Source organism: Hyperolius riggenbachi, chromosome 6 (genome assembly GCF_040937935.1).
Source record: "Hyperolius riggenbachi isolate aHypRig1 chromosome 6, aHypRig1.pri, whole genome shotgun sequence".
Lineage (NCBI taxonomy): Eukaryota > Metazoa > Chordata > Amphibia > Anura > Hyperoliidae > Hyperolius > Hyperolius riggenbachi.
In genome coordinates this window covers 42,484,651-42,497,255 of record NC_090651.1, presented here as the reverse complement: position 1 = coordinate 42,497,255, position 12,605 = coordinate 42,484,651, and the positions used below count along the sequence as shown (strand labels likewise).

The 12,605-nt window shown below is 47.7% G+C and overlaps 1 protein-coding gene across 3 annotated transcripts in view; it reads right to left on the bottom strand.

The window, feature by feature from the left end:
* Window positions 1–2,930, bottom strand: part of FUBP1 (far upstream element binding protein 1) — a 40,666-nt gene extending 37,736 nt beyond the window's left edge. For 2 of the 3 annotated variants that reach the window (XM_068239171.1, XM_068239172.1), the window contains exon 1: window positions 2,733–2,930. In XM_068239171.1, the coding sequence (XP_068095272.1) occupies window positions 2,733–2,840 (108 nt within the window). In that variant the 5' untranslated portion in view covers window positions 2,841–2,930. The remainder of the gene's footprint in view (window positions 1–2,732) is intronic. The other variant, XM_068239173.1, reaches the window with a different exon arrangement.
* Window positions 2,931–12,605: the final 9,675 nt, after the last annotated feature.

The following is a 12,605-nucleotide window of genomic DNA, read 5'->3' as shown; positions in this document are numbered from 1 at the left end:
GATCCCCGGCCTCCGATTGGCCGGGGATCGCCGGCATCTGATAGGCTAAAGCCTATCCCACCAGGCTCAGGACGGAAATCCGTCCTGCGCCGCTCACAGGGGGAGGGAAGGAGGCCAGGAAGCGCTGCGGAGGGTGGCTTTGAAGAGCCCCCCCCCCCCCCGCAAGCGCAAGCAGCCGGCTGCGATCAGACCCCCCCAGCAGGCAGGACATCCCCCTAGTGGGGGAAAAAAAGGGGGGGGGGGGGGGGAAGTCTGATCGGCCTGGCTGCTATCTGATCGGTGCTGCGGGCTGTAGAGCCCACGCAGCACCGATCAGCAAAACATAGCGTGGTACAGAAGTGGTTAAAGGTTGCAGACCCCTGTCCTAGGTGATATTTTTAAACTTGTCAATAAAATGCCTTTTAAGCCATCAGAAAGCTAGAAAATACTCCAAATTAATTTGATAGCACTTTTTCGCCAACTTTTGGGTACCTTTTCAATTGTAAAATGCTGAAAATGTAGTTTACAGAGAAGATGAAAATCATCTCCCAGGTAGTAGATAACTCAGGTGAAAAAGTGAATTTCATATGACCCGTGGAGTTATGCTGGGCATACACGGGTCAATCCGGTGGCCAATTAGCCGACGGATCGACCCCCGCCGCGTCCCCTTTCAGCCCCGCAGGCGCTTCTTATCACCCGCTCGATTCGCTGCTATTGACCGCCTGCGGGGATAGAGCGCGGAATCGATCCCCGCGGTGATTGGACGCGTCGGATATCAATCGAGCCATCAGCGGCTCGATTGATAAGGGGGCATCGAGTCGTGTATGCCCAGCATTACAGACCAGTCAAACTGAGGAGCCTGAGTTGGATGATTTTTGTACCAACTCCACAGCCCTGCTACTACTGAATAGTGAGCACTAGAAACGGTCAATGAGTTTCAGCAAGCATAAAGATTTTATGCAAAGTGTGCGCAACTTCGAACTGGTTTAATGAAATGACTTCTAAATTGCAAGCTACATAGTACTGAACAACATCTGCATGGAAAGGAAAAATAGCATTTCCTTGACCATGACTATCAAGTGTAATCCAAAAGCAAAGCTACTTTCTATAGTTACCCAAGTATTAAAGATCTATAGAAGAAAGAAGCTGAACAAAACCTAGCCAAAGTAATCATTCCAGGTGGCAAAAATATAGCACAGTAACATTCAGTGTAAATTGAGCCATAATGAACGTATGGTCAATACTTTTAGCTACACGTATTTATGTATCTCTTTATAATGTTAAAAGCAGAAAAGGTGATAAAGTTAGAACTCTATAAATACATGACCAGTTCCCCAATTAATATCAACATGCTGACCACTGCTGTGATAGACTGCCTTCATCCCCAATTACCATAATGTATTAAAAAAAAGTAATTCACAGAGTACATTAAATGTTAGGTTACTCCGACCAACTCCTATCAGAATCCACAAAGACGGAAAACGCATAATTCTATCTGAGCACGTCTATTATCTAGTATGCATTTTATGTTTGGGAACTTCATTAGATGTGTGGGAACAGTTGTAAGAACAAAACCGCCAGGCTAATAAAAGTGATTCCACAGCAACAATTGTGATCTCCCCAAAACTCAGTAGAGTGACCTGTAGAATTTACTGGAGACATTTGCTTTCCTTGGTGAAATTAATCTGTCCTACTATATCCAATTGATTTTACGTATGTATAGGCTGCCAGATCACCCCCACACTTTTTTTTGTCAACCTAAGTAGTTTTTGGAGAGGAGCATTTATTTAGACCATCCTCAAACATCCTGAAAAAAATATTAGGTGTTGAGTCTCCCTTAATTCCCTGCATATTCAATTCATCTGCTGGAAATAGATTCCCCAAAATATCAAATCAATATTGGAACAAATTTGAACAAAATCAATCAAAAGTATGGATAGGACAGAATATGTAGATCAAATGGGGCAGGAAAAGATCATTGGCAGATCAAAGGCCCATAGGCTAACGCTGCAGTTCGAATCAATCCTCAATAGCTTTGATGTTGGTATCTATTGGAAATGGATCTAACATTGGGCGGAAAACTATAAGTATGTGGCCATCTTAAAGCGGACCCAAACCAAACATTTTTTTAGTTCAAAATATTTAGTTGCACCACTCTGGCACATACAGAGATAAATAAACGCTCCTTCAAGCCTATGAACATTTCAGTGCCTGCTTTTCACCTTCCTCTTTTCATAACTAGTGTTATACAGGTGGCAGCCATTAGCAATTCCTACTTTGCTGGACACCACCTACTCCACCAGTCTGCTGGATTCTGCCCCGGCAATATGAAAGGAAGGGAGGAGTTCCTCCAATAAATGTAAAATATTTTATATTTGTCATCATGCAGCTGAAAAAAAGGCTGCTATTTATTATTATAATTTACAAAATAATTTCTGAAATCAATTAATTTGGGTCCACTTTAAGCTCCTCTATTACAAGGAAGTAGCGTGGTAACATTATCATTACGGATACTAGGCCGCTGACGAGGCCCCGGAAGTGCTGCGAGGAGAGGCGGGAAATCCCGCGGCCAGCACACGCAGCGCTCCGGGGAATGGCGGACACGAGGAGCTCGGGCCTCGCAGAGATGTATTTGTGACCCCGGAAGATAATGGAGCGAGGCCCCGCGAGGAACAGCGCAGCGCACATGGCCTGCAGGCCCCTCCGCGCGGCCTCCTCCTGCCACCCTCCCCGCTTCCCGGGGACTCTCTCACCTGTCTCGCCCGCTGCAGCGCATCCTTGAAGGCGTCGTTGACTCCCCCGCCGGCCGCGGAGTTGGGAGGAGGGACGGTGGAGTAATCCGACATTTCAGATCGCGACATCTGCACCTTGTGAGGGGAAGAGAGAAAATGGCGCCTGCAGCAGCTCGCGGCTCACCCCACTAACGTCGCGTCCTCGCGAGAAGCGTCTCTCTCAGGCTGAGGGAGGGGAGTAGTGGAGATCTCGCGAGAGCGCACCTCGGCCTATTGCGTGCACGGCGAGTGTCGCGAGAGGGCGAATGGGGCTGGGCGTGTCTGCGCGCGCCGCTGGCGGGACGTGTGCCTGATGAGAGGAATTGTGGGCGTGTGTCAGGGGGGGTTGCTGGGGCGTGTCAGCTCGTGCCGCTGGCGGGATGTGTGCCTGTTGATGAGAGGAATTGTGGGCTGGCCACAGAGCGTGGTGGTGGGAAGGGGACGGAAAGCGACATGTTTTGTATGGGCTGTATTGTCCTATACTTTCCCATTCATGTATTTGTTCTTAGCTTTGCATTTGACCATGCTTGCTTTGTAGAGTCATTACAGATAGTCTCCTGCAGTTACAGATATTTCATCTACCAACTTCACATTTATAGAAACCGTTGTTTTTATTTTAGTAAGGGGGCTTAGGGACCATTGTAGCCCCTCACACACTCCAGTGGGCTCTATTCTCAAAGACTTCCCGCATGCGGTAAAGTACATGCGGGAAGTTTGCGACCAAAATACCGTCAAGTTGAAATTCTCAAAATGTTCCGCATGTTTTTTCGCATGCGGTAAAAGTGCTGGATTCATGCGGAAAAATTTCCGCAAAAGTCGGTATTTTCTGCAATAAAAAATCAATTCTCAAAAATGTTCAGGCGCATCATTTCATCGTTATTTACCGATTTTTTATCACCTACAAATAGTAGGTGATATATTCCGCATCCCATTGACTTTAATGAAGTGTGGAGGCTTAAGGGCTGTGCTTGGTGGACTTTAATTTTTTTTTTTAAAGTGAATGTTTACCGTTCAAAAAAAGGAAAAGTCAGATACTCACCTAAGGAGAGGGAAGGCTCGGTCCTAATGAGCCTTCCCTCTCCTTTCCCGGTGCCCATTCCCGCGCAGGATCCCCCGTGGCAGTATTCGACCAGTTCGGTCAAATACTGCCACTTCCGCATGCCTTCGGGAGCTTTCGGAAGCCTTCGGGAGCACTCGGGCTCCCAATGATGCGGCCGCTCCATAGTACGCATGCGCGAGCGCCCTCTATGACGTGTACGTAGTATGGAGCGGCCCGTCTTCGGAAGCCCGAGTGCTCCCGAAGAACTCCGAAGTCCCTGCGGCGGCGGACGCGAACGGGGGAGCCAGCGCAGCACCGAGGGCACCGGGAGAGGAGAGGGAAGGCTCATTAGGACTGAGCCTTCCCTCTCCTTAGGTGAGTATCTGACTTTTCCTTTTTTTGATCGGTACCCATTGGCTTTAAACACTTTTTCATGCGACCTTTTTACCACATGATTCCCGCATGAATAATGGATGTTTCCGCATCTTTTTTCCCGCAAGTGAATGTGGAAAAAATGCGGAGTTTACCGCTGACGGAAATATAGCGTTAAAATTTTGCGGTGTTTTTGCCTGTTTGTGAATAGAGCCCAATGAGTTCTGGGTCACCATGAGCTTGCTGGTTAGTCTGTACCTCTCGGTGTAACAAGCCCTACTCTATAGAGCCAAATTAATCCATGCCATGCACTGATGATCAAACAATCTGAAACAGTCTGTATGCAGGTTGGATTATTATGGCTCTGTACAAATTAACAAGCTGACACATCATTGCATTCCAGCGGTTCTGGAGGTGTGTTTAGCTTCTAAAGGGCAACAATGGTTAATTTGCATATATTCAGCAGTGTTGCACTGGGAAACATCTCAAGCTCACTCCAACCTGAATTATCGCAAATTCTTTCTGTTTTAAGAAAGCAAACTTTTGTTTTCCTTGTTTTTATGCAGTGGCGTAGCTATGGAGCTGTGGGCCCCGATGCAAGTTTTACATTGGGGCCCCCCAAGCACTCTATACATACATGGCCGTTTCTAGCCCCGTGCGGGGCGTGCCACCGCCCGGGGCGCTGTTGGCAGGGGGCGCTGTAATGGAGGGGAGAAGCACCGTAGCCGCAGGGAGGGCAGCCCGACCTCTCCCTTCCTCTCCCGGGCCGCCCTCCGTGCTCCCCCCTCAGATGTATATTGAGCAGCAGCAGCCAGGGAGGGAGCGCTGTATACAACATACCTCCCTGGCTCCAAGCGCTGCTCTCTCGCCGCCGGTCTTCTTCTCTCTGCAATGCATACACGCTTATACACACGCTGCTTCCTGTTTAGCCGGAAGCAGCGTATGTATAAGCGTGTAGGCAGATGGGAGAAGACCGGCGACGAGAGAACAGCGCTTGGAGCCAGGGAGGTATGTTGTATACAGCGCTCCCTCCCTGGCTGCTGCTGCTCACTATACATCTGAGGGGGGAGCACGGAGGGCGGGCTGCCTCTCCGCGGCTACGGTGCTTCCCCCCTCCATTATGGAGGACAGCTACCTATCTAACCTATCCTGGGGGCACCTACCTAATCTAACCTACGCTGGGGGGCAGCTACCTATCTAACCTATCCTGGGGGGCAGCTACCTATCTAACCTATCCTGGGGGGCACCTACCTAATCTAACCTACGCTGGGGGGCAGCTACCTATCTAACCTATCCTGGGGGGCAGCTACCTATCTAACCTATCCTGCGGGGCACCTACCTAATCTAACCTACGCTGGGGGGCAGCTACCTATCTAACCTATCCTGGGGGGCACCTACCTAATCTAACCTACGCCGGGGGGCACCTACCTAATCTAACCTACGCTGGGGGGCACCTACCTAATCTAACCTACGCTGGGGGGCAGCTACCTATCTAACCTATCCTGGGGGGCAGCTACCTATCTAACCTATCCTGGGGGGCACCTACCTAATCTAACCTACGCTGGGGGGCAGCTACCTAATCTAACCTACACTGGGGTGCAGCTACCTATCTAACCTATACTGGGGGGCACCTACCTAATCTAACCTACACTGGGGGGCAGCTACCTATCTAACCAACACTGGGGGGCAGCTACCTATCCTGGGGGGCACCTACCTAATCTAACCTACGCTGGGGGGCAGCTACCTAATCTAACCTATACTGGGGGGCACTTACTTAATCTAACCTACACTGGGGGGCAACTACCTATCTAACCTATACTGGGGGGCACCTACCTAATCTAACCTACACTGGGGGCAGCTACCTATCTAACCTACACTGGGGGGCAGCTACCTACCTAACCTATACTGGGGGGCACCTACCTATCTAACGTATACTGAGGGGAACCTACCTATCTAACCTATACTGGGGGGCAGCTACCTATCTAACCTATACTGGGGGTGCAGCTACTTATCTAACCTATACTGGGGGCACTTATCTAACCTGTATTGGGGGCACCTACCTACCTAGCTAGCCTATACAGGTGACAACTATACTGGCTACCTATATTGGAGACACCTACCTAAATGACTTATACTGGGGGCACCTACCTATCTAACCTATGCTGGGGGCAACTATTCTGGCTACCTATATTAGAGGCACCCACCTAGCTAACCTGTACTGGGGCACCTACCTATCTAACTTATACCGGGGGCGCCTGCCTATCTAACCTATACTGGGGGCAACTATACTGGCTACCTATACTGGAGGCACCTACCTGGCTAACCTATAGCGGGGGCAACTATACTGGCTCACCTATGCCTGGCTACCTATACTGGGGTACCTATTCTTGGCTTCCTATACTGGGGGGACCTATACTAAGTGAAACTAGACCTGGCTAACCTATACTGCGGGCACCCATACCTTGCTCCGGGGGGGGCGCAATTTTTACACCCTCGCCCTGGGTGCATTTTAGCCTAGAAACTGCACTGTATACATGACAATTGATACGGTACACCCAATCCTGTTAATGGAAACTACAGTATCAGAGGTGCAAAAAGGGGATGGGGAACAGTTTTCTTAATGATTACCACTATTTAAAGTATCTGTAGAAGTGATTATTATGAGCACAGGACCAATAGAGAGCTAATACTGCAGTTGAGGGAGGGCCCTAAGGGCCCCGATGCAGTCGCAACCCCTATTGCTATGCCCGTTTTTATGTACAACATACTGAATTATCATTGGTATAGGTAAGGCCCCATTTACACAATCAGTTAGTACGCGGTTTTTTTTTCTTCTTCTCCATAGCAGTCCATTGTAGAAAAGATTTCAGTTAAAACGCGTTAAGTGTGAACAGTGCCATAGGAAAATATGGGCATTACTTTGAAAATCAGTTGTCCTTTCAGTTATAACTGAGAGCAACTGATTAAGTGTAAAAGGGGCCTTAGGCCAGAAACCCACTAGGAGTGATTTCTAATCGCTATCGATTTATAAAAGCTCTTGCTAATGCAATGTTATGGGGGATTTTTATAGAATCACATCGCTCAAGTGGAATCGCACCCATAGCTTACATTAGCAAGAGTTTTAACATCGCAAAGTGCTCAGAAAAACGCTCCTAGTGGGTTTCTGGCCTCAGGGTTCATTCACACTGAATCAGTTGCTGTCTGTTATAACTGAATGAAAATATAGACAGTCCCAGGGTCCTTTTACACTTAATCAGTTGCTCTCAGCTATAACTGAAAGATAACTGATTTTCATAACTGATCTTGCGGGCAGGACCACAGCGCCGTCATTGAGCATTCACTGCACTTGATCAGTAGCTGTGGTAGGTCATAGGTCAGAAATCTAAAATGGCTGGACTTCCATCTAGCAATCTGCCAGAATGGTTTACTCTTACCTAATGCTTTTTGTTCCCTGCTAGAGAATGCAATGTACACCTGAACTGAGAGTGATATGGAGGTGGCCATATTTATTTCTTTTTAAACAATATCAGTTGAATGTCAGTCCTGCTGATCTCTTTGGCTGCAGTAGTGTCTGAATCACACACCTGGAAAAATCATGCAGCTAATCCAGACTTTAAAAAGGAACTGAAATGAAAAAAAAAATAAGAGTTTCACTTACCTGGGGCTTCCCCCAGCCCCCTGCAGCCGACTTGTGCCCTCGCCATCCTGGACCGATCCTCCGTTCCCCCTCCGCAGCTCACTTTTTTTCTTGTACTGGAAGCCGACGTATCCTAGTATGTGTTCCTGTAGCCAGGAGCACCCTGCGTAGGTGCAGTATGAGAAAATCTCGACTGCACCTGCGCAGTACACGGCCGGCTACGGGAGGGTGAATGTAGATGCACTTGAACTGCGCGAAAAAATGGGACCAGCGAGTGGCTGCGAGGGCACAGGTCAGCTGCAGGGGGCTGGCAGAAGCCCCAGGTAAGTGAAGCTATTTTTTTTTTCAGTTCCACTTCAAATACAAATGAACACAGAGGTAGGGATGGCCCTACCTAGGAGAATTCATAGGGAAGCATGTGATCAGTTGATAGATTTATAAGGTTCTGATTTGCTGGTCATAATGCATTAAAACAGGAAGTCATCACAGCAAACCAGAACCTTTCAAATTTTATCAGTCGATCAAACTGATCACATGCTTCTCCGTGAGTTCTCCTAGGCAGGGCCATTGTAATGTCTAATTGCGCTGCCCGGAAGCTCCCTTCCACACTCAGTAGCACGCATGCTCAGTGTGAAGTTAATTATGCTGCTGATGGTAAAATAATAAATATCTCCGCTTCCACACATCATACACTCACCAAATTTTCAGGGTAGGAAGAGTATCCCCCGAACGACCTCTATGCCAAATTGCAGCCCCCGAGACCCGCTGGTTCAGAAGATAGATTAGAGAAACCTATCTCAGGAACCAGTGGGTCTCGGGGGCTGCAATTTGGCATAAAGGTAGTTCGGGGGGTCCCCTCCTTACCCTGAAAATTTGGGGAGTGTAGGATGTGAAGAAGCAGAGATATTTAGTATTTTACCATCAGCAGAATAATTAAATAGGAATTGTGGCCGCACAGTCTCCTACTGCGCATGCGGGGCAGCGCAAATCCACAGGCAGCGTAATCAGACACAACACCATCCCTACTCAGAGGGATATGAAGGCTGCCATACTTATTTCCTTTTAAAGGATACTTTAGCCCATGAAATAAATTCAAAGCGGGGGAAGCAGGCATGCTCTCCTCATGTCTCCCCCCCATTCTCCGTTTCCCTCCAGTGTCGTGCACCAACCCTCCGAAGCCACTTCATGGTCAGGAGGGTCAGAGAAGACTGCTCAGACGCTGCCCAGCGATGCGTGTCCTTCATCGCACACCCGGGAGCGTTCTGCACATGCGCACTTTGGACTTGTGACGTAGTGCACAGAGCGTTTGCAGGCGCATGATCACGGACTTGCATCGCCGGGCAGCGTCTGAGCAGTCATCTCTTACCCTCTCGACCAAAAAGTCGCTTCAGAGGGTCGGTACACGAAAAAGGAGGGCGATGGAGGACCTGAACTCAGAATTTCTTCTCTGCTCTAAAAGATACACAACAGCATAATAACCTTTAAACAAAAGACATTTCCTTGTTACAGCTGACACATATTCTGCAATAAACCTGCAGTGTGTCGACTTCCTGATTCATGAAAGCAGACATATTGTTAACAGCCAGTGGTTTCAAATGAGCTTATCTGTCATGTGACACAGGGGAGGATCAAATTACAGCTTGTGATTAGATGCAAATGAGGGGGAGTTAAACAGGCTAAACTCTCTAAATACATACAGGGTGCATTTCTCTGTGCTTTCCTTCTGTCCTGTTCAAGATGTTCAGTTTCACTTTGATTAAGCAATACCAGTTTACTGGCAGTCCTGCTGATCATTTGAAGGAGGCTGCCCAACATTTACGGAGCGATTTTCAATTGGACTTACAAATATCAATTCTTTTATGGATTGAGAATAAATCGTATGATACTCTGTAAAGCACCGCCGAAGATGTCGGCACTACAATAAATACAAAATAATAATAATACGATTTATGCCTATTTGTGTAATCAGACCTGCAGTCACATGACTTAGTACAGAAAGTACACCTTTTCATTGCATGTGTATTAAAATATAAACGACACTTGAGAGTGGGTGAGGTAGGCTTTTTATTGACTGTTGGTTTGTTATACATTTACTCTGTGTATGGCTATAAACAAGGAACTGACTCAACACTTCACAATTGCATTGTATCTGGAGATGTAGATGAGTTCACAGTTGGCCACAAGGGAACTCTGCAAAAGATGAGATACCTGTTTACAATGCAGCCTCTTTCTATTTATCATATGCTCAGTGAACTCATTGTTTCCTTCCCTCAGAGAGAGAGGCTGCTTTTTGTTGTTTTGTTATTCTTGTTTATTTATTTATTTATTTTAAAGCTAGGTGTTTGAAAAGAAACTTTGTCCAGTGAATAATTTCATTAGTTTTTGTTAGCATATTAAAAAGCTTGTTTCTATGTACTGTATATAGCAACACCTACAGTATAGTAGCAGTAGCATATTGTACCTTGTTAGCCATAAATCAAGGCAGGAAGTATTGAATCAGGATACCATTTATTGGCTGTCCTTTAGGCCCGTTTCACACTAGCGCTTTGCATTAGGCCTCATTCACATTAGGGGCTTGATTCACTAAACCGTGATAACTCAAATATCACACCTTATCCAAGATATCACACCTTATCCAATATATCACACCTTATCAAAGTTAACATGCCTTATCAGAGTAGCATAGCGAGCACTACGAACTGATGCCTGCTAGTTGGCGATGGCACTCGTCCTGCCCTGAGCTCCTGCGGGTTCATAGCGCTTGCTGTGCTACTCTGATAAGGCATGCCAACTTTGATAAGGTATGATATCTTTGATAAGGGGCTTGATTCACAAAGCCATGATGCATGCTATCACGGCTGTGATAAGCTCATTGCGTGGGTTAGTGCACATACAGGTTTGCCGTGCAATAGTAAAGGTTTGCGCGCATTAACTGTCCCCGTTCACGTGCTAACCATATGTTAGCGTGTGAACGGGTAAAGTTAATTAACACAAACCTTTACTGTTACGCACGCAAACCTGTACACGCAATGAGCTTACCACAGCCGTGATAGCATGCATCATGGCTTTGTGAATCAAGCCCCAGGTGTGATATCTTTGATAAGGTGTGATATCTTTGATAAGGTGTGATATCTTTGATAAGGTGTGATATCTTTGATAAGGTGTGATATTTAAATTATCACGGTTTAGTGAATCAAGCCCTAGGTGTGGTTGAGAATCGTGAGTAAACGCATGGTCAAAAATGCATGCGTTTGTGCTGCACGTTTCAGTGCGTTGTGGTACGCTTTTTTTAAGCATGTTTTGCTTATTGTAGCAGTAGCAGTTGTCAATAAAGCTTTGTTTTCATATGAAAATGTATTTTTTTTTCCAAACGGGTAAACAACGCATGTGCTTCTATGCGCTAAAAAAACGCACTCATTCACTTGCACTGATGTGCGCTTTACAGCTCAACTCACAGAAATGCATGCAACACTACGTCTTTGTAACGCAGCTCAGCGCAGCGCATAGATGTGAACCTGGCACATGTAATTACATGGGAAAATCAATACCTTGCAGAACGCACAGGGCAATGTGCTGTGAAAAGCGCACAGAAACGGGCCTGACCTTGTGGCAGAGTGCGCCGACAGAGTCATATGCATAGCACCACACCCCTCGCCGCCCCTTACCGGGGGAGTTGCTAGGATCCTAAAGGATCCGGGGCACTTTTGGGCACACCAGACAGAAAATCGGTGTGGCCACGCACCAGAATGTGGGTGTGGTCATTGGTGGAGCCAAATTTACATGAACTTAACAGTGGTCTAAGTAGGCCTGCCCAGCAAAATGTTGGATGAAGCCCCCACTCAATTAATACATAAAAATGCAGCATCATCTATAATAAAACCCCTGTGTCCCTGCGTGTGCTGTCTCTGGGTAGCTGAGTCTGTGCTTTCTGCTACTGCGCATTTGCACAGCACGGACCCAGACAGCAGATGAGACAGGACGGGGCCAGGGAGCTGGGGCAGCGTGTGTGCGGGAAGATGGGCTAGCGCGAGCGGCGGATGCGTGCGCAAGCGCACTGCGCAAAAACAGACCTAGGGCTCGTTTTTAAATGGGCTTGGGTCAACTAGTATCACATAAACAAGCAGTGTAACTTAAACACAACTAGGCAGAGTTACCTGGCTTCTGTGCTAGCCGGTCTGGCTTTCTGCTGGGTGGGCTGGCCTGCCGCCAGGTTATCTGGTAGTTCCCCCATAGTATTCCCTGACCTTATAGTGGACTCCCTCCCATGCTCCCACGGGCCTCCTATTGAGGCACCACAACTGCCAGCATGCCTCCATAGAAGAACCATAGCAGTCTGCATGCCCCCATAAAGGCATCACAGCGCCCAGCATGGCACCACAGCATCCAGTATGCCCACATAGAGATACTACAGCACCCAGCATACCCCAGCATGGCACCACAGCACCCGGTATGCCCACATAGAGATACTACAGCACCCAGCATACCCCAGCATGGCACCACAGCATCCAGTATGCCCACATAGAGATACTACAGCACCCAGCATACCCCAGCATGGCACCACAGCACCCGGTATGCCCACATAGAGATACTACAGCACCCAGCATACCCCAGCATGGCACCACAGCATCCAGTATGCCCACATAGAGATACTACAGCACCCAGCATACCCCAGCATGGCACCACAGCACCCAGTATGCCCACATAGAGATACTACAGTACCCAGCATACCCCAGCATGGCACCACAGCACCCGGTATGCCCACATAGAGATACTACAGCACCCAGCATACCCCAGCATGGCACCACAG